A 22,173-nucleotide genomic window follows, 5' to 3' on the forward strand; every position below is an offset into this window, starting at 1 on the left:
TAAATCTTCCAGGCCTGATCAGATATATCCGAGGCCACTGTGGAAAGCTAGAGAAGAAATTACAGGTGCCCTGGCTGAGATATACAAATCATCAATCAGTCTGAAAAAAGGTCCCGACCTGAAGTGTCGCCTATCCATGTGCTCCAGAGATGCTGCCTGACCTGCTCAGTTACTCCAGCACATTGTGTCTTTAGCTGTCTGCTTCTGTGATTGCAACAACACATCAGTTAGGTAAGGTAGTTTGACAGAATAATCTTCATTTGCCCACAACAACAATATTTGAAGCTAGACGTTTGGTGTCCATTCTATCCGCTATTTTTTTTTGTTTCTGTACGGCTGCAATGTGTACAATCTCATAGTTGCGCAAATTAAAGTTACTGCATATACTGATCCCTCAAGCTCCAAACCAAGATGGACAAGTTCAGAAGCACATTGGAATGTCACCACTTGCCCCACCAATTATTGCACTGACTTAGAAAGATATCAAGACTTTTGCAGGGTCTAAATGCTAACATTCTTTTAGCCGCATGAAAGAGTTTAGAGTAAGGACTGTTGCTGTTCAAATTGACACAATAATATTTAGAGATGGGCAGTAAATACTGGCGATGCCGCCATAGTCCACTTTCCCAAGAACTTTAAAACCATGCTATAAAGGACATCCAAGAAGTGTTTGTAGCTTGTACTATAAGGTTTGTTCCAAGTTTTGCTATTATTGTGTATTGCAGCTGAACATGAATAAAAACTTTTTGTATCTATTTCATTTTAGAGATAAATGCAACAGGGTTCAATTATCAGAATGAAGATGAGAAGGTGACGCTTTCATTTCCTAGCGCGCTACAGAAAGGTAATTCTAGATCATGGAAAGTAAAATGATATTCTCATATTTTGTTCCAGCTCATTGGTGTTGTTTAGCTTTTAAGACCTTTCCAGTTTCAATTTTACACTTGTGTCTCTGCCAGTTTAGTTTATGTTTAGTGACAGAAACACCACTTGCCCAATGTTTGTCGTGTGGCTGTAGCATATTTCCCAAATGTACATAGTCAGCCCATGATTCCCATGCATAGATCTATAAAACTTAAATAGTTTATGCATCAAGAAGGGAGATGGTGAAGATGGTTGTGGGATTGGAAAGGACAACCGTCTCAAGGCCCAATAAAGGCAGGAATAGTTTATTTGAGGAGATTTGAGAAGGGTCTCAACCCGAAACGTCACCCACTCCTTCTCTTCAGAGATGCTGCCTGTTCCGCTGAGTTACTCCAAAATTTTGTGTGTACAATCGGTTCTTTTGACATGCCGTTCATTCAGAAATGAGAGAACCTGAGCCTTCCAGCCATAACAAAATGTGTAAATTGTCTTTGAATGCTGTTTTTTTTTTTTAAGCAAGCCTTGTTACTTGGGAGAATGAATCTCACAATGTGATTTGATCTCTCTGGCAGTGAAACGTCCAACTAAGATTAAAGTAAATTTTCAAGATCTTGCTAATTTCATAACCATATGCCAGGGTGAGATATGTACTGTGGCAGGTGTAATTAAAGCAACATAATGACTGCTCCATAAAGCTAAAAGACTACCTTTGAAGAAAATAGTTTGTTAAAAAGGATAAAATTGTAATATGAAAATCCTTAATGCTGGATTTATGTTGCAAATGTATTGCTGGTCAGTGTTTGAGAGGCTGCTAGTTGTGTCCATTATAACTTGGAAATCAGGGAAAAGAAGACAATTTCAGTTAACATTTTTAGTCAATTGTTGCTTATAAGAACATTAGAAATAACAGGAATAGGCTGTTCAGTGTCTTATACCATTCAGTAAGATCATGGCTGATCTTGCACATCAGAGAACAACTTTCTTCTATTTGTGCCACATTCCCTCACTCTGTCTATGCACTGTATTTATTGACCTTCATCTGGAATTTGCTCTGCAACTGAGCTTCTAAAGCTCTTGGGTAATGAATTCCAATGATTCACTATACACATTGTGAAAACTTTTCCTGCCACAATATTGAATGTCCAGCACCTTTTGTAATACCTTCTGCCCAGTATATAGAGTACTTGCATTGATGTCACCCTTATCTGAAATAGCTTAAGACTATCACCTTCTAGATTTATATAATTTAAGTGTTTCTTGTGTTTTGGAAAACCGTTTGTGCTGGAATCTTGTCAGATATTTCTGAAAGATAAGTGTGCATGGTTGGATAGTAATGGCCAAGAAGGGACATGCTAAATGAGAAGGGAAAGCATCCTGATGAAAGAATAGGAAGTTATATTGATTAACAATTTAGTGGAATACTACTGTCCTCTGAATATGTATGTCAAGACAATGAATTATTAATTAGAGATTGCATAGTACACTATTAATAATCAGTACTTTGATCCTACTTTAAATTTGGCTCGTATCAATAATGTGGTGTGAAAGTGCCTTCCTGTTGGCTGCCGTTGGGTTGGCATTTTCCGCATGGTAATTGTAGCTTCACAAGTATCCAGATTTGTAGCGGAAGAAGCCTGCAAGGGAAATACTCGTGTGGAAGATGAGTGTAATTTCACAACTGTCATTTATAATCACAAAAATAATAACCAATAAAATGTTTACTACCCGAGCACTTCCAGAGATGTCCCCTGGGTGCAATAAACGTAGTCAGTTATGGGTTTATCCTGCAACTATAACAATCTTCTTGGTGCTCCACTTTCATGGTATGAAGTGTGTTCCTGTTTATATGGTATTAATCATAAGACTACATTTTACTAGGTAATGGCACTTTGAAGATTGATTTTGTTGGAGAACTCAACGATAAAATGAAGGGATTTTACAGAAGCAAATATACAACATCGTCAGGAGAAATCCACTTTGCTGCTGTTTCTCAATTTGAGGTTAGTTAACATAATTGTAATGTCATGTAGTGTCTTTTCAATAATTGTCGCCTTTCTGATCATTATTGTGTGACAATCCAGGAATAACTTTGAAAATGATGAATTGTTTATTTTTTGGTGTGAAGGAAATGCTCAAAAATTGTCTACATTTTGTCACATGCTTGAAATTGCTAACCACATTAAATGTTTCTTTTGGTTAGATGTTCATCAATGTCCGGACTTCATGCAATCTTTAACTATTTGGACATGTTTCTTTAAATTTGCTTAACTTCAGAATTTTATTTTAAATATATATCTTTCCTAGTTAAGCAATTTTTTTTTTCCTTTTACTGATCAATGTAATTGCATCACAGTATAAGAATCAAGAAATTATTAATAATGGAGGTCTTGTGACATCTAAATGCAGACTGCATAGCAATAATGGAGAAGTGACTTTCAATGAGATGAGCCCAGGTACATGGTCAGATGCAGGAAAGGTTGAGGGTGAGGCAAGTCAAATGGGGGGAAAATAGGTGGGAGTCATGAACAGAATGGATGAGTTTGGCTGAAGGGCCAGGTTCCATGCTCTGATTCTATGACGTGAAACCAAAGCATGGCAGGCAAATGTGTATTTGAACCAGGGGAAGTCTTCAAAGTGGAGAGGGTTAGTATCGTCTCGGTATATTTTCATGAGGGAAACATATAGGGAAATAAAAATGGGGATCCATGGATATCCATTAGAGAGTAGAGTAAAAAAGGAATGTGACAATTGTCAGGTTGTTAACACAAGTGCAAACCAGATAAATTACAGAAAGATCAGAGAGGAAGTGATAAAGGAGATAAGAGAACATGAGAAAAGACGTACAATGCCCTCCATAATGTTTGGGACGAAGACCCATCATTTATTTATTTGCCCATGTACTCCATAATTTGAGATTTGCAATAGAAAAAATCACATGTGGTTAAAGTGCAATAAAAGTTTCCAAATATGATGGAAAGACTGGAGAGAAGACTAGGTGCTGAGAGCTCTCTTATACCTGCTTTAAGGAGGCAATTAAACACACCTGAGCAATTACACACACCTGTGAAGCCATGTGTCCCAAACATTATGGTGCCCCGAAATGGGGGGGACTATGTATAAACACAGCTGTAATTTCTACATGGTGAAACCAAAATGTATAAAAATGGCCTTTTAATAAAATCTGACAATGTGCACTTTAACCACATGTGATTTTTTTTTCTATTGCAAATCTCAAATTATGGAGTACAGAGGCAAATAAATAAATGATGGGTCTATATTGCAAACATTGTGAAGGGCAGTGTCGTATGAAAAATCCCTGAAATATTGCATAAACAGGGCAAGAGTTCAGATAAACGGGATCTATCAAAAACCAAAAAGAAAAATGTACTTATGGAAGTCTAATGTGTAGTTCAAAACTCAAGGAAATAAAGGTTAGCTGCGACTAAATTGGAAAAAATGGTAAATGATCTTCGTTCAAAAATGTTGTACGGGTTTCCTTGTATGTCCCTCTATTACATATTTTTGTAACCGGTTTATGACTGGTTAATCTTTTGATAGAGGGACATAGAAGGAAACTGTTTTCCATTGGGGGGGGGGGGGGGGGGGGGGGGGGGGAGTCAAGACTTGGGGTATAAAGGTGATTGGCAAAAAAAGAACTAAAAATGGCACGAAGAAAACTAAATTATCAAAGCAAATGGTTAGGGTCTAGAATGGAAAGGACAGTGCTGCAGGCACATTCAATTGTCATGTTCAATTGGGAGATGAATAAATAGCCGGAAAATGGCTGTATGAGCGGCAGGTTGTGCCTTACTAACTAGATCACTTTTTTTGTTTTTGTTTTGCGACGGCGACATAGATGATTAATAAGTGTAGGGCAATAGATGTATGATAAACAGTATGGTATGGCAACTGCTCTGTCTCCGACCGGAAGGCATTGCAGAGAGTGGTGAAAATTGCCCAATGCATCACCGGTTCCATGCTCCCCTCCATTGAGTCTGTCCAAAGCAAGCGCTGTCTGCGGAGGGCGCTCAGCATCACCAAGGACTGCTCTCACCCCAACCATGGACTGTTTACCCTCCTACCATCCGGGAGGCGCTACAGGTCTCTCCGTTGCCGAACCAGCAGGTCGAGGAACAGCTTCTTTCCGGCGGCTGTCACTCTACTAAACAACGTACCTCGGTGACTGCCAATCACCACCCCCCCCCCCCCCGCCCACCCCCCCCCCCCCCCCCCCCCCCCCCCCCCCCCCCCCCCCCCGACACTTATTTTTTTTTTTATTCAAATCGTTTGCTATGTCGCTCTTCAAGGGAGATGCTAAATGCATTTCGTTGTCTCTGTACCTCTGTACTGTACACTGACAATGACAATTAAAATTGAATGAATCTGAGATGTTGTCAACATGGATTTTACCAAGGCATTACCAAGTCCCCCATGGTAGGGTGATCCAGAAGAATCAGGTGCACAGGATTAACAGTGAATTGATCGTATGGATTCATCTGGTTTACTGATAGATATGGTGAAATGGCAAAGTTCAGGAAGGTCTGTGACCAGCGGAGTTTTGCAGGGTCCTGGCTGGGTTCTCTATTGTTTGCGATACATATAAATGACTTGGACTCGAGCGTAGACAGGTTGGTTAGTAAGTTTGCAGATGATACCAAGATTGTTGTGGATGTGGAAGAAGGCTGTTGCATTATACAGCAGGTTATAGATCAGCTACAGAAGTGAAGAGAGAAACGGCAGATGGAGTTTAATCTGTGTTTACACATTGCATAAAATAATATGTTTTGAATTTAGCTTTCTTTCTCTCTAACTCCATTCTCACTTTACCCTTTTGTTTTCTTACTACTCCTGGTCTTTTTCCTTAACCCTCCCTTTGTTTGTCTTTTCAGCCAACAGATGCAAGGCGAGCATTTCCATGTTGGGATGAACCTTCCATTAAAGCAACATTTGACATCACACTCATTGTTCCAAAGGACAAAATTGCCTTATCAAACATGGTAAGTACTACTAGTAGAAACAAAGAACTGCAGATGCTGGCATATACCAAAGATGGACTCAAAGTGCTGGAGTAACTCAGCGGGTCAGGCAGCATTTCTGTCGAAAAATGACGGGTTTTAGTTTATTGTCACTGATCCTGATCCGAAATATCACCTATCCTTTTCCTCCAGAGATGCTGCCTGTCCTGCGGTGTTACTCCAGCACCTTGTGTCTTATCAGTGGTAAATACTACTGTTTGCTTCATGTATGTCTATCTCATGAGCCAAGTGACGAGTAGTAGGAGAAAAAAGGACCAACTGGTTTTAATTAATAAATCTAGAAATAGAAATAACATATTGAAATCAATTGGATTATAAGAAATGGGGCGTCACAGTGATGCAGTGGTAAAGTTGCTGCCTTATAGCACCAGTGACCCAGGTTCAATCCTGACAACGGGTGCTATCTGTTTGGAGTTTGTATGTTCTCTCTCTGACTGCACGGGTTTTCTCCGGGTGCTCCGTTTCCACCCACACTCCAAAGACGTACAGGTTTGTCGGTTAATTAGCTTTTGTAAATTGTCCTCTGTGTGTAGGATAGTGCTAGTGTACGGGGCGATCACTGGTCGGTGTGGGCTCAGTGGTCCAACATGGGCAACCGCTTATTCTGAAATTGGCCCATAGTTCCAGATACCCCAATAATAGGAAAATGTTTTTCAGCATCCTATCCGTCTCCCTCGGAATCTTTTTAGCTTTCAATAAGATCACTCATTTTCTAAACCCCAATGAGTATAGATCCTACCTGCTCACCCTCTCCATATATCAATCACTGCTACCCTAATAAATAAACTTACATTAAAATGCAAGATAAATTCAATTTCATATCTTCAGGTTTAGTCAATCTAATTACAAACATCTCAAGCAAAATTGCTTCTATTAATGACTTGCTGTAATCCCTCATCTTGCTTAAATATTTTTCGTGTTGATTAAGGTCTAAAATGTAAATGGCAGCAGCAAGATTTATATTTCCTCCTAATGTCAAATGTGGATATTCTTGTCAATGTCAATGGGGGGCTGTTGGAAAAGGGTTTTGAAGCAGTCATCATTTTGGTCGCTATTTTATACTTGATGTGATGCCAGAGATGCCTTTTGATTGCAGACAATTATTAATTTTGTCTTGCAAATTTTATTTTACAAACTGGCCTTGTTCAAAGCATTACCTGTACGGGGAAGCTGTTTGTCTTGAGGATAAATACTTTCATCAATTTAGTGGCGAGCTGATGTCTATATTAGAAAGGGGATAAAGATTCAGTTCTTAGTTTTCATTGTAGTTTGATGTGTTAATGCTGGTCAGCAGGAGAGGTCAATTGGGGATTATGTTAACCATTCTTAAGTAGAGTTTATTGTCATGCACAAGTATGATGAGATACAGTACAATGACAATCATGCATGCAGCAGCATCACAGGCTCGGACATCGCACAAAAGCATAAATTACACATAAATTACACGCATTCCACAAGACGAGAAAAAGTATGTGCCAAAAACAAGACTCTTGTTGGATGTTAGAAAATAGGGAATCGTTCGATTGTTTTGGCATTCAACAAAAATGCATTACTTCCTATATACGTTTTTGTACATGGGTAGGTTTTGAACATATGATTATATATGAGCATATATGGAAAAGAAATGTGGGGACCCTGGCTGAGATATGTGGTGCATTGTCAGCCATGGGTGATGTCCCAGAAGACTTGGAGGGCGGCTAATATTGTACCTTTATTTAAGGGCTGCAAAGAAAAACGTGGGAGCTATAGAACAGTAAGCCTGACATCTGTGGTAGGTAAGTTACCGGAAGAGATTCTGAGGGATAAGATATACATGCATTTGTAAAAACAGGTTGATTAGGACTAGTCAGCATGGTTTTGTGCATGGGAGTTTGTATCTCAGAAAATGAATTCGAGTTTTTGAAGAAGTAATCAAGAATCGGGTGTCAGAGGCTATGGGGAGAAGGCAGTGATAGATCAGCCATGATTGAATGCCAGAGTAGACTTGATAGGCCGAATGGCCTAATTCTACTCCTATCACTTATGACGAAGGTTAATGAGGGTGGAGCAGTAGACATCGTCTATTTAGGGCTTCCGCAAAGCCTTTCATAAAGTTTTGCATGATAAGTGATTCAAAGATCGCCTGAATTGCAGGGAGTGCTAGGTATTTAGATACAGAATTGGCTATATTATGAAGCAGGGGGTGATGGTGGGTGTAGTTTTTCTGACTGCAGGCCTGTGACTAGTAATGTGCCTTGGGCCCAAAGTTATTATCTATATCAACAACTTGGATGTGAATCTACAATGCATGACTAGTAAGTTTGCAGATGACACTAAAATAGGTAGCACTGTAAACAGTGAAGAAGATTATCCAGGATCTTGATCTATTGCGCAAGTGGGCTGAGGAATGGCAAATGGAGTTTAATTCCGATAAGTGTGAGGTGTTGCATTTTGCAGGTGTTGTGAGGTGTAACCGAAGTAGGACTTCCACAGTGAATGGTAAAGTCCTGGTGGGTGTTGTAGAGTATGGGGGCCTAGAACAAGTATATATTTCCTTGAAAGTGGCATCACAGAAAACAGAATGGTGAAAAAGTATTTTGGCGTTCTGGTCTTCCAAGATATTGGATATGGAAGTTGGGACATTTATGTTGCAGTTGTACAAGACATTGGTGATGCAGCGCTTGGAAGATTCAGTTTTGGTCACCCATCTATAGGAAAGATGCTATTAAACTGGAAAGAGTGCAGAAAAGATTTACGTGGATGTTGCTAAGATTCGAGGGACCAAGCTGCAGGGAGAAGTTGGATAGACTAGGACTTTATTCCCTGCAGCGTAGCAAACAGCAGGGTGAACATGAAGGCTTAGAGATGTATAAAATCACAGGAGCTTAGAGTAAATGCAGTCTTTTTCCCAGAGGAGGGGAATCAATAACTAGTTGGCATAAGTTTAAGGTGAGAACCTGAGGGGCAAATGTTTGACACTGAGTACTGGTAAAATGGAAGGAACTACAAGAAGAACTGTTTGAGGCGGGTATAATAACATTTGAAGAACATTTGTACAGGTTTGGAAGAATAAGGTTCAAACATGGGCATATGGGACTGGTGTAGATGGCCATCTTGGTGGGCATAGAGGAGTTTAGCAGAAGGCCTATTCCTGTGCTGTATGTTCCTGTGTCTCTGAATATTTTATGTAATCAATGCCTGAGAGGTAAAGTCTATGATTTGCTCCAGTCAAATAGCTTGTGCAACTTAAAATATGGGTTTCGGCCCGAAAAGTTGCCTATTTCCTTCGCTTCATAGATGCTGCTGCACCCGCTGAGTTTCTCCAGCATTTTTGTGTACCTTAAAATATACCCAAGTGGCCAAATTATCTACTTGATAAAATTTCAACTTATTCAAAATAATCTGCGATCTTCAGAGAAGGCTTTTCATGCTAGTTGCACTATTCCTTGTCTAAAATTGGCAATCTTGGATATCTTTCCTTTTTCGATTAATAATCACTCTTGCAAATGTGACTTGTATTTCTGAAATATGAGCCACTCGCCTCCCGGTGCAGTTCACTTTTCTTCGTCATTCTCAGTACCTAATGTGTTGCTAAATACTTGCAAGGGATGGAATTCCTTGTGAACTTGGACGGAATGGTCAATGAAAATGGTTATGTTGAAAGTGTTATGCTAAGCTGAGAATGTTACCTTTGTGGAAAAACTGTCTGGATGATAGAATTTGCATTCTGAATTGGATCTTTGCCTCTACCATTATATTGTTGATTGTTGATGGTTAACCCAAAAAGTGCATACCTATCAGCAAGTAGATTTAGGTTTATTATTATCAGGTGTACCGAGGGATGATGAAAAGTTTTGTTTTGCATGATGTCTGTCAAATCAGTTAATACTATACATAAATACAATCAAACCAAACTCAAAACCAATCAATGTAGCAAAGGGAAAGGTTCAGAGTTCAGAATATAGTTCTCAGCACAACTAAAAACGATGCTAGATTTACAGGTAAAAAGAGATCTAACAGTAGGGCACTTTTTAATAAATCCTCCAATGGGACTGGCATGGAAAGAATCTCCACACTTTGTCGCAAACACCACAAACATATTACTTTACCTGGCAGACTTTGTTAATTCTGGCTTCAATCAAAACTGGAACTCTGTAAAATCATGAAAGAAATTCTGCAATTTTCCCATTAAGTCTGTTACTGCAGTGATACTGTGCAAATATTTGTTATAAATCAAGAATATGGTTTCTGCCAGTAACCAAGACACCCGTGTCGGCCTGATGCTTGTTGCATCATGACTGCATCAATATCGGGGTTCTTTAGACACCATGCAGTTGAGGAGAGTGTTAAAACTCTGTCATTAATGTCAAAGATCACAATTGACCCCAAGTGCCTGATGCTTGTAGATTGTTTATCTCATTAGCAGCATGAGATGAACAACCTTCATTTGTTGTGATGAAGCTTGCAGGATAGGAATATGCCACAATACTAAGAATACCATCATCCCCAGGATACCATATTTCAATGGCGCACTGGGGTCTTGGTCCTATCATGATGTAGGTGTTGGAGCTTTGGTTGCATATCTAAACTAACGTCCGTCACGTCCAATATTTACTCCAAATCCATGGATTTCTGATGTTAGCAAGGTGGCTAACACTGATCAAAGTGTGATTGAAGGAATTGCAATTCTAAAGTCTGTACCATGTCAACTATGTCAAAATGTATTCATGTGAAATGTAAGTAATTTAAATGCTGATGCTATATTCAAATATTCCTAATTTAGTTTCGAGTGGGATATACTGAGTGAAAGGTTTGTATTTTTCAACCACTACCAGGGATTTTGCAAGTTTAATTTAAACATTATCAGTGATTTGGTAAAGAATTATTTTTCACAATGCTCTTGAATTTTGAACACTTCCAGGTGGAGCGTCTTGTTGCATTGTGTCTCCATTCTGCATCTTGTAACTTTTTTTTAACCTTCACTGTTACAGAATGTGACTGAACGTAACCCGTACCCTGACGATGACGACCTAGTGGAAGTCAAGTTTGCCAAATCACCCATAATGTCCACATATTTAGTGGCATTTGTGGTTGGTGAATACGATTTTGTGGAAGCCAAGTCATCGGATGGTATTCTCGTTCGTGTCTACACACCCATTGGAAAAGCGGAACAAGGAAAATTTGCGCTTGAGGTTGTTATTGTTTTTGTATACTCCTGTATGTCAGCCCTTAACTGGGAAGGCAGGAGCAATTGTCGTTTCTTGAATTCAAGTTGTCATAAATACACCCCAGTTCCCTAAATCCAGCTCAAAAAATATTTTATGGCTAAGGAAGGTAGCTTAGAATAAATAGGTAGAGGCGGTGTGCCTTTCAATTATTATACTGCTCTAATGTCGTTTGGATTCTCCATTTCAACACCTTGCTCCATATCCAACTCGATACCTGGCTTTAATTACAGATTATGAATTCCCAGCAGCATGAGGTACAGACCAAATGTCGCAAAAGCCTCATGCAGAGCAGCAAAGCAGAAGCACAGCACTTCTTAACCTACGGTCACCATGGTAATGACTAGGACAGAGGATTGGGAATCAGTGGTCAGTTGCTTTTTACTTGGTAGATAGTTTGGAAGAGCCAGAGGTGGAGTTGGGAAAAGACAAAATAATAGTCAACTGAAAGAATGGCGAGAGATTGCTAATAACCTGTCATTGCATGATTTAAAGTATATATTCTTGCCATAGAGGGAGTACAGAGAAGGTTCACCAGACTGATTCCTGGGATGTCTGGACTTTCATATGAAGAAAGACTGGATAGACTCGGCTTGTACTCGCTAGAATTTAGAAGATTGAGGGGGGATCTTATAGAAGCTTACAAAATTCTTAAGGGGTTGGACAGGCTAGATGCAGGAAGATTGATCCCGATGTTGGGGAAGTCCAGAACGAGGGGTCACAGTTTAAGGATAAGGGGGAAATCTTTTAGGACCGAGATGAGGAAAACATTTTTCACACAGAGAGTGGTGAATCTCTGGAATTCTCTGCCACAGAAGGTAGTTGAGGCCAGTTCATTGGCTATATTTAAGAGGGAGTTCGATGTGGCCCTTGTGGCTAAAGGGATCAGGGGGTATGGAGAGAAGGCAGGTACAGGATACTGAGTTGGATGATCAGCCATGATCATATTGAATGGCGGTGCAGGCTCGAAGGGCCGAATGGCCTACGCCTGCACCTATTTTCTATGTTTCTATATATATATATATATTTTTAAAGGAAATGCAAAAGCACTTGAAGTTCAACAGGATATTGTGAAATTAATGTGTAAGGTGAACTATCTTCACTATCTTGGCCCTCATTTTGGTGTATCCACTAAACCTTTCTGAATGTGCATCTATGCACCAGCATCAAGCAAGAACCTGATTAGACAGGTTTGATGTAGTCCCCGCTTATACTGGCTGTTCAACCTTTCAAAAACTTGTTTGTTATCTGGATTCAATATTGAAGGATGGGTTTCTGTTCTTCATGTGTTGTTATTATTCTAACAAATAGTGAGCCGTTCAGGAAGAAAAGGAAGGGAATGGTGTGAAAGAATCGAGTGGGGGAAAGAGATTGAATATCAGATTATTATCCAAATAACACACGCTATAACACTTGCTTAACACACTGCTGTATTTTGAATCGTGTGGTACTCTGCTGTGCATAATCCAATTTGTAACTGTACTCGTTCTCCATATTAGCAGTGACATTATTCATCCTCCTGTAACTGCTGATTCATAGGAGCTAGGTTTCCAGGTAAAAGATAAAGGCTATATGAGGAAAAACGATATCTACAGTTCTAGACTCAAAATAACCTTATGAATTAGATTGTGGGATATATTCAACCATCACGTTAGGTTTAAATGTTTTTTTGTTGTTGTAATAACTCTATAAGTATGGACATGAAGGCATTATTTCCCTGCAGACTCATCAGGAAGAAGGAATATCACTGGTCACGTATAAGTTATTGCATTTCTTTCAAAGGAGGAGAGCTTCCCTCTTTGTAGGTTGAGTTCAATGCATTCCCAATTATTTTTTTGCTGTAGTGAAAGTTGAGTTATGACCTTGCTTTCTCTTTGTGGAAATAAACTAGCTGATGTTCTAGTTATTCCGCTTCATGTGCAATGGTGATAAAGGTTTTGATTTTTTTTTCCTCCTGCTAGGTTGCTGCCAAGACACTACCTTTTTATGGAGAATACTTCAATGTTCCGTATCCTCTACCAAAAATCGATTTAATAGCCATTGCAGACTTTGCAGCAGGTTGGTATCATGAATTATTTGTGTACATCAGTTGCTGCAATCTGGATCAATATTTTGAAGAAGTGTTTGTAATGTTACTAGACTTATAATACCGCATTTCTATACCAAGCTGATAGTCACCTCATTCTAATTGTATACCTGCCAAGTGATTTGAACCACAAAGTTCCAATAATCCAGTATTTTTTTTTTAATGTTGATTATTTTTTAAATCCAAGCGCTGTCTTGACAAATTTCCTCTGCTTATTATCCTTTTTCCCTCCCTCAGCAACACTCAGCTTGGTAACTTTCAACTATGCTAGTGCTACTTTACTGTTGGTTACTGATAATTGATCTATGATTTGCATGAATAAGACAGATTTAGAGAGATATGGGCCAAATGCAGGCAAGTGGGACTAGTGCAGTTGGTCGGTTTGGGCAAGTTGTACAACATGTGACTCTATGACACTATGATTGTCAAAACCATAAGTTGACCATTTTTAAGTTGTAATATCTGTCTGCTCACTCCCTGAAACAATGCCCACAAATTTGAAAAGTGAAAATATTGTGTCCTCTTCACTCCTAGCTAGTTTAGTTTGGGAGGTGCATTTGCACTCGGTCTGATGCCAGAAATGTCATGTCAGTTTACAAGAAACGGAAGCAGGGTAGGAAGTTAGAAACAACTTAAAAATTCAGTAAGACTGTGATCTACCTGATGCTTTAATCTTCACATGTATAAATATACAAAAAATTATCATGTGAATATTTTTTTCACAGGTGCCATGGAAAATTGGGGTCTTGTAACGTACAGGTATTTAGGTTTATTTACTTTTATGTAATGCCATCAGTTTCCCTGAAGTGATATTTTCTATATCTATGATTTGATGCTTGCTTCAATGCAAGATGGTTATAGTTAACCCCGTAAAAATCTAGATGAGGGAGAGCTTTCTTCAGATGAGAAAGAAAGCCTCATTCTAATTGACTTGCACCAAAGCCATTATCTTGAGAAAGGAAAGTTCTTGGGATCTGGTGGGATGATTAATCCAAACTGTGGCTAAGATCTAGATTAAGGTCCAGAGAAAGAGACAGCTGGTAGCTGCTGAGCCCAATGCACTCACGCCATTTCAATTTGGCTAACTTCAATAGTTACTCAGCTAACCTTTTAAACCTCTTCCAGATCAATAAAACAAAAGTTACCATTATCAGGTCAGACAGCATCTCCCTCGAAAGAAGTAATGTTGACATTTTAGATTGATGTTTCATTAAAATAAATAATATTGGTCAACGTGAAAATTGGTTCTGGTCAAATGATGGAAATTATTGTGGATAACTTTTATCCTTTTATCCGTTTTCCTTTTATTTCAGGGTTTTGATTTGTTCATTTATGGAATGTGAGCATTGCTGGCCATGCCAGCATTTATTTACCATCAGTAATTGTCTCTGAGAAGATGGTGAGCCACATTATTGAACCTCTGCATTTTTGCATGTTGAAGGTGCTCTTGCAAAGCTCCTGCTTAGATTTTTCAGGATGTTATATAACTTCAAATGGAAGTTGAAGGTGCTGTTTCTCAAAGTCAAGATAGTGTGAGTTTGAGGCATGGATGTCCTTGTTACTCTAGGCTGTAGAGACCCACGTTTAGGAAAATCCATACGAGCTTTCCTTGTGGGTGTTGCAACAAGGGTGTTGTCAGATTCATAGCCCTTGCTTTGGGGATTAATTTATCTTTTGGGATGAATCATATTTACTCAAAGCTAGCTTTTGTGATGGCTGCCTCCTGAGAGGATAAATAAATGAGTACTGGATATTTTTAATTGACGATGGTCGCGAGCAATTTATCTGCTTCTAGCAGATAAATTCTAGATCTGACATTGTTAAGAATGGAAAAGCTTCCTTGAAGCAACCTCCTCTTGTAGGCTGCTTATTCTTAACCAGCTGTGAATTCTTAGCAGTGTGATGGCTGCAGAACTTTGCTCTGATCTGTTGGTTTTAAGATTACTTAGCACTGTCTTTTCAAGTTAGTTTCACTGTTTAGCATTTAGTTCAGTGTTAGGGTTAGGGTTAGGAGACTGGCATGTTATTCTTTCAATTACTCATTGCTTCTGCCTTGCCCTCCTACACTCATTAAATCAGAGTTGGTCCCCAACATAATGGTAGGAGAAGGGCAGTACTAAGAATATTTAATTTGGTGGAATGCAATTCTCTCTGGATCTGTTCTAAATCTATCCTATTTGGCATCATGGTAGCACCAAACAACTTGGATGTGTCCTCAGTGAAAGGAGCTATGTGAAGCTGATGTCGGCAGATGCATCTGCTTGGTGTAGATTGGTGAGGACAGGTTAAATAAATGTATTCCTCTTCTTCTTATTCACTGCCTGCCAGAGACCCATTCTGACATCTAGGTCCTTCAGGATTCAGCCAGGTTGGCCAGTGCTGGTGTTGTTAAGTCTGGCATTAAAATCGTACACCTGAGTACATTTTGTGCTTTCCCCTAAGTGTTCAATTTTGAGACGTAATGATCCATTGCTGAATCAGCACTATAGGTTATTTCCTATGTTTAATCCAATGCCGCAATATTTAATTATGGTGCCCTGAAATGGAGGAACTATGTATAAACACTGCTGTAATTTCTACATGGTAAAAACAAAATGTATAAAAGTGGCATTGATTAAAATCTGACAATATGCACTTTAACCATATGTACTTTTTTCTATTACAAATCTCCAATTTTGACTTCTCTAATTTCAAGTAACCCTTGTTTTCCCTCTCCTCCCCCCCCCCCCCCCCCCCCCCCCCCATCCTAGTTCTCTGTCTGGTTTGACTGCCCTCCTGATTAAATATTACTTTGTATGCCTTGTTGACATCTTCCCCTAGCTAACAATGATCTATTCTACAGTTCAATGCTGTATGACTCTATGACTATGATGTGTAGGAAGGAACTGCAGGACCTTCCACCCCATCAGCCAATGGCATACAAAACCTAATCCTCAAATTTCCTCTACCTCCAACGGGATCCCACCACTAGCCACATTTTCCCATCTCTACCCCTTTCCGCCTTCCGCAGAGACCGTTCCCTCCGCACCTCCCTGGTTAACTCATCCCTTCCCACCCAAACCACCCCCTACCCAGGTACCTTCCCCTGCACCCGCAGAAGATGCAACACCTGTCCACTTTTCCTCCTCCCTCCTCGGCTCTGTCCAGGAATGCAGACAGTCCTTTCAGGTTAGGCAGAGGTTCACTTGCACCTCCTCCAACCTCATCTACTGTATCCATTGTTCAAGATGTGGACTCTTATACATCGGAGAGACCAAACGCAGATAAGCGATCGTTTCGCGGAAAACCTTTGCTCAGCCCACTTTGATCTCCCGTTTGCTGGACACTTTAATTCTTCCCATTCCTACACAGACTTTTCTGTCCTCTGTCTCCTCCATTGTCAGAGTGAGGCTAAATGCAAATTGGAGGAACAGCATTTCGTATTTCGTTTGGGCAGCTTACAGCCCAATGGTATGAATGTTGATTTCTCCCACTTCAGGTAGCCCCTGGCAATCCCTCTCTCCCTCTCTATCTCTCTATCTCTCTCCCTCTCGTCGTACTAGCTTCTCATTTTCACCCTACAAACAGCTTACAGTGGCTGGTTTTCTTTATAATCATTACTTTTTTTGCATCTTTTTCATTCATTGTTCTTTATCTCTCCACATCAACATCTAGAGCTTGTTTCTCTTATCCCTAACCAGTCTGAAGAAGGGCCTCGACCCAAAACGTCACCCATTCCTTCTCTCCAGAGATGCTGCCTGTCCCGCTGAGTTACTCCAGCTTTTTGTGTATCTTCGGTTTAAACCAGCATCTGCAGTTCCTCCTTACACATCATAGTCGTACAGCATGGAAACTGGCCCTTAAGCTCAATTCATCCAGGCCGACCAAGATGCCCCAACTAAGCTAGTCCCAGTTGCCTGCATTTGGCCCTTATCCCTCTAATCCATTTCCTATCCATATGCCTGTCGAAATATCTTTTAAATGTTATTGTACCTGCCTCAACGACCACCCCTGGCAGCTTATTTCATATACCACCACCCTCTGAGTCTCTCAGTATATAAGTAAAGAACAAATATGCCTCCAGATTTTAAAGATTTTTTTTGAACTTAATTTTATCTGAAATATTCTGCACTCTTAACTATCCTATTATTAATTGGGGGGGGGGGGGGGGGGATCTGGCACTATTTATTTCATAAGCCCTTATTATTTTTAGAATTAATCGTCTTATCTGGCTTGCTTACCAGTAAACTCCTGCAATCATTCACCTGATGCAACACCATTTCCCTTTCACAAAAAAAAGACTTTCACTCTTACTGACATGGGTTCTGTTAACTGGGAATGGCCCATCAAAAAGACCTTCATGTCATGCTGCAGAGAAAAATCACCAGGCCCCTTTCCTATCTTTTGATCAATGCATTGGAAGAGAGTGGCCTTTATTGTAAGGGGGTTGCAGTTTAGGAGTGGAGAAGGAAAATTATGCAGAGGGTTGTTGTACTGTTTTGATCCCCTTAATTAAAAACAGCTTTGGGTGCAGGGCACTAAAGATTCACTAGGATAATTCCTCAAATGAGGTTTTTCTATTAAAAACAGCTAAAAATAATTTGACCTCATTGGAGTTGAAGCAAATTGTGCATGATTGTATTGAAAGATGTAAAATCCTAAGCTGGCATGACAGTGTAAATTCCGCGATGATTCAACTCACGGGAGAGCTAAGCTCAAAGGGACATAGTTATAAGATAATTTAAAATGGATGCATCAGAATATTACTTGTAGATGGTGAATCTCTGGAATTCTCCACTGTGCAAGGTTGTGGAATCTAGATCATTGGAAGTATTTAAAAAGGAGGGTGATACCTTTTTGAAAGATTGGGGAATGGTACAGAAGAGGAGTTGAGACTGGGTAAATCACTACAATTATTGAGTGGCAGGGCAGGGATCAGCTGAACTACCATTGCTACTAATTTCTTGTTTAGTTCTCCTTGGTTTCCTTATTTTTAAATATGTTACTTTTGCCATTCTCTGTTCAATTTCATTTTGATTTGACCACTTCATGTTGGAAGGTATTTACTTTAACATGTATTTTTCATCTTTTCTCTTGTTTTCCTCCCCCACCCACACCCCACTCTCTGAAGAAAACGTCCAACTATCCTGATTGCCTTCCTATAAATACTCTCCTTGATGTTTGATAATGCAGTGAAGAAAATAAGATTTTGCTTCTGCCGCCCGTTTGCTTGATATGCGGGTGCACAACTATGCACCATGGTGTGAATCTATTTGTGTTGGAATGATCACATTTAGCAAGTCTGAATTTGAGAATTAACTTTATCTTTGTAAGGAAGAGACGGCCATTCAAGTAGGGCACTTGTTAACTAGCTTCTAATATATATCAGAGGCATTTTGGGAAAATTTGAAAGAGAATTTGAAGTTGGGAGAAATTATTTTGCTGTTCTGCAACTGACCAGAAAGGACAAGATGAATTCTGGTGTTGACCAGTTTTCATTAGCAAGCTATTCTACAAAAGGAAGCAACCGACAGAAAGGCGTTTTCTTGTAAATGAGGAAAATGTGTTTTTCTTTCAGCTCTCTGTCATGGAATTTCTTACTTCTCTGGTATAAATATTTTCAAATCGTACTTGGAGAAGGACTTATTTTGTTCACCATTGTGTGGAGCATATCTCAAATACCCTAAAACAAGCAATATCTCCATTTTGACAAAATTGTCAAAGTAGGGCAGTATTGGTAGATTAGGTTTCAACTTTTTTTTTAAAGATTAACATATCATCTGTACCTTGAATGTCAAGCAGGCAGTTATCAGTTTCATAGACAGTGACACCTGGTGAGAGATAGAGACACCTGGTGAGAGATGTGCTTTTATTAAAGCTAACGCCTGCTAGTGTTCAATCCTGATGTGAATCTTGGCCAGCTGTGTCATACCAATAACAGACCATGAACCCATCAGTCTAGAGGGGAGCAGCAGACAGCTTTCATGAATTTTAATCCCATTTGCTGATCTATTCATCAGTAATTGAACTGATTGCCTTTATTGCTCTAACTTGGATCGGCATAATATTTGTTATGGATAAGGTTAAATTGGTGGAGTATGATCTCTGTGTAACTTAAAAATGTTCAGTGCAAATGTGTATTATGGGTTTCACTATTCATCAAATCTCTCTGCAGCGAAGACAGCATCAATTAGAAAATTGCTCCAGGGACAATTAATGGCCATGATACTATAGTGTGGTATTTGATCAATTTTGGGGTTAGAATGAGGTTACAATATTGGGTTCAGTATAACCAAGAGCGCTGTGCTAACTAAGAGTCTAAGAGCGCTGTGCCAAGAGTCTCTCATCTCAATGAGCCCTGCCCAACTAATTTTGCTGGACCATGTATATTAAAATTCTCTTTGAATAAGATCATACCTTTTTGACATTCCCATTATTTCTTCCCAATACCATGTTGTTATGGGATCCATATCCACAAGAAAATACTCTTAACTGCCCTCTAAAATAATCCAGCAAACTTTTGACACAATTAATGATCGGCGTTAAATATTAGCCTACTCTTTAAACCTCAAATCCCACAAACACATGAGGAAAAAATAATATATACCTTTTGAGATGCGATCCTTGTTTACTGAAATGTATCACTTGCTGTTCTTTTCTCCAGAGAAACGGCCCTCTTGATTGATCCAAAAAATTCCTGCTCATCATCAAAACAGTGGGTTGCTTTGGTAGTCGGCCATGAGCTTGCTCATCAGTGGTTTGGAAACCTCGTCACTATGGTAATATTCTAATCTTTGGAAAATAAAGAGAGTGCATTTGTGAAAACTCAGCTTGTTCTGCTTTAAACAAGAGACCCGTCTCCAGGCAAAGGCTTGCTTGCTTCTCAGGATTTCCGCGCACCAGTGAATCATTGTATTTTAAATCAAAGTCATTCAAACTTGAAATATAATGGAAGTTGGAGAAGGTGGGCACTGCAATTTTCAATAGATTTGATGCTGATTCTAATGATGTTTGTTAACTTGTATTCAGCACCATTTGAATTGTATGCTTTGTATCTAACCAAAAATTGTCTTTCTTTTGCTATGTTTATGAAAAATGTAACTATTTCACACTGGAACTGCCTAATTGGAACCATTTACTCCACCCAGGCAAGGAAGAGAGTAGGTCAACTGTTGTCCCTCCTAATTTTCTTGAGGTGTATATTACATATTATATATATTGTAGTTTATGACTTATTTTCTCAGAATATATATTGCAATTTGTAGCTGTATCTAAGCTCCTGTGGGGTAACTATTTCCCAAGCTGCTATGGTAATGTCAGCCAGGATCTTGCAAGAGAAGCTGTGTTTTGATGTCTTGTTTTGCTGAAATTCTAGATCTATTCTTCAATATGGAATCCATCCATAATTTATGTGTCGGTGAGCTGAATCCGATGAGAGAACTCTTGTGCTTGCACCCACACCTGCATGCTCTCTACATGTGAAGCAGTGTCTTATCTGCTGACCCATGGAACAACATTTCTTCCGATATGTGTGTGAACACCAGTTGCTGGCTGCATGTGTTATGGTTGAGTTAGTTGCCCTGTCAGAGTAAAATAAAAACTGTGAATGTGAAAATACTCAGCAGGTCAGGTCAGGTCATTTCTGCGTGAAGAGAACCAAAGGTAATGTTTCAGGTTGAAGGCACTGTCAAATTTCATTATCTTGTCAGAGCACAATTTTTGCTAGGTCTAGCAAAAGTTATCTGGTTAAGTTACTGCTGAGTCGGCAGTCTGTTCTGATTTTCTGTGCCGTTTATATAGTGGTGTCATTATCTAAATACGGGTATGGTTGTTTTCAGCAGTCTATTGAACTCTCCTTTGAAAGAAATCATGCCGGCATGTTTACTGTAGCTAAGTACTTTACTGACACTAGCCATCTTGAATGCACTTCATAGCCAAGTAGCTAATGGTCAGCCTGAAAATACCATTGCTATCCTAGTGTTGGTCCCCTCTGAAAATGTGTAGAAGAGCAAACACGAGGTGCTTGATGTATGTGTAAAATTAAAATTAGGAGAGATTATAACCTAATTAAATGGATTTGATAACATCCTGATTGGTGTTGATGAGCATCCTTTCCAAAGTAGCATTTACATAGATACATAGATAGCAAATAGGTGCAGGAGTAGGCCATTCGGCCCTTCGAGCCTGCACCGCCATTCAATATGATCATGGCTGATCATCCAACTCGGTATCTGGTACCTGCCTTCTCTCCATACCCTCTGATCCCCTTAGCCACAAGGACCACATCTAACTCCCTCTTAAATATAGCCAATGAACTGGCCTCAACTACCCTCTGTGGCAGTTTACTTTGAAACTGAAAATATTAATGCTGGTTTAATCAAGTCCATATGTATTCCGTTGTAGAAGGACTTTTTAACTCTGGTCACAGTGCCCACATCACATACTTGTGGCTTGGATTTCAGCTTCATTAACATTTCAATCCAAAACACAGCTTCTCCTTATTTGTATATTTATTTCAAGGCTCACACATGTATGCAAGCGACTGCAGATGCTAGAATCTGGAACAAGAAAATCAAACTGCTGGAGGAGCTCAGCAGTTCAAGCATGTAGAGGGGGGGAAAAGAGATGAGAGGCAGGGGCAGGCAGGTGATGAGTGGAACCAGGGGAAGGAGAGGTAATAGACAAGGATCAGGAGGGATGGAGTCAACAAAATGCTGGGTGATAGATGGAGAATGAAGGAAGTCGAAAAAAGTGGCAGGTGGGGTGAAAAAAGGGAGGTTGGAAGATGAGAAGTAGAAATAGGCAGCTGTAGATGCAGAATCTGTTAAGTAACCGTTTGGGGGAAATGAAAGGATTGCCAGAAGATGTGTGTGTGTGTGTAGGGGATGAGCAGATGGAACTGAATGGGGGGAGGGGGAAACAGAGGAAGAGAGGAGAGTGTGTGTGACAGGACACTACTTGGTTTGGTCACTTCAGCCAGCGAATCATCCTCCCTGAGTCTGCA

General features: G+C 39.7%; 1 protein-coding gene across 3 annotated transcripts in view; it reads left to right on the forward strand.

Moving 5' to 3' along the window:
- The window catches only part of npepps (aminopeptidase puromycin sensitive), a 159,106-nt gene that overhangs the window by 57,403 nt on the left and 79,530 nt on the right, over positions 1-22,173 (forward strand). For all 3 annotated transcript variants that reach the window (XM_055656842.1, XM_055656843.1, XM_055656844.1), the window contains 7 exons: positions 767-844; positions 2,743-2,864; positions 5,754-5,861; positions 10,871-11,071; positions 13,066-13,162; positions 13,916-13,949; positions 19,834-19,948. In XM_055656842.1, coding sequence (XP_055512817.1) covers positions 767-844; positions 2,743-2,864; positions 5,754-5,861; positions 10,871-11,071; positions 13,066-13,162; positions 13,916-13,949; positions 19,834-19,948 — 755 coding nt within the window. The remainder of the gene's footprint in view (positions 1-766; positions 845-2,742; positions 2,865-5,753; positions 5,862-10,870; positions 11,072-13,065; positions 13,163-13,915; positions 13,950-19,833; positions 19,949-22,173) is intronic.

This window comes from Leucoraja erinacea, chromosome 27, assembly GCF_028641065.1.
Source record: "Leucoraja erinacea ecotype New England chromosome 27, Leri_hhj_1, whole genome shotgun sequence".
Classification (NCBI taxonomy): domain Eukaryota; kingdom Metazoa; phylum Chordata; class Chondrichthyes; order Rajiformes; family Rajidae; genus Leucoraja; species Leucoraja erinaceus.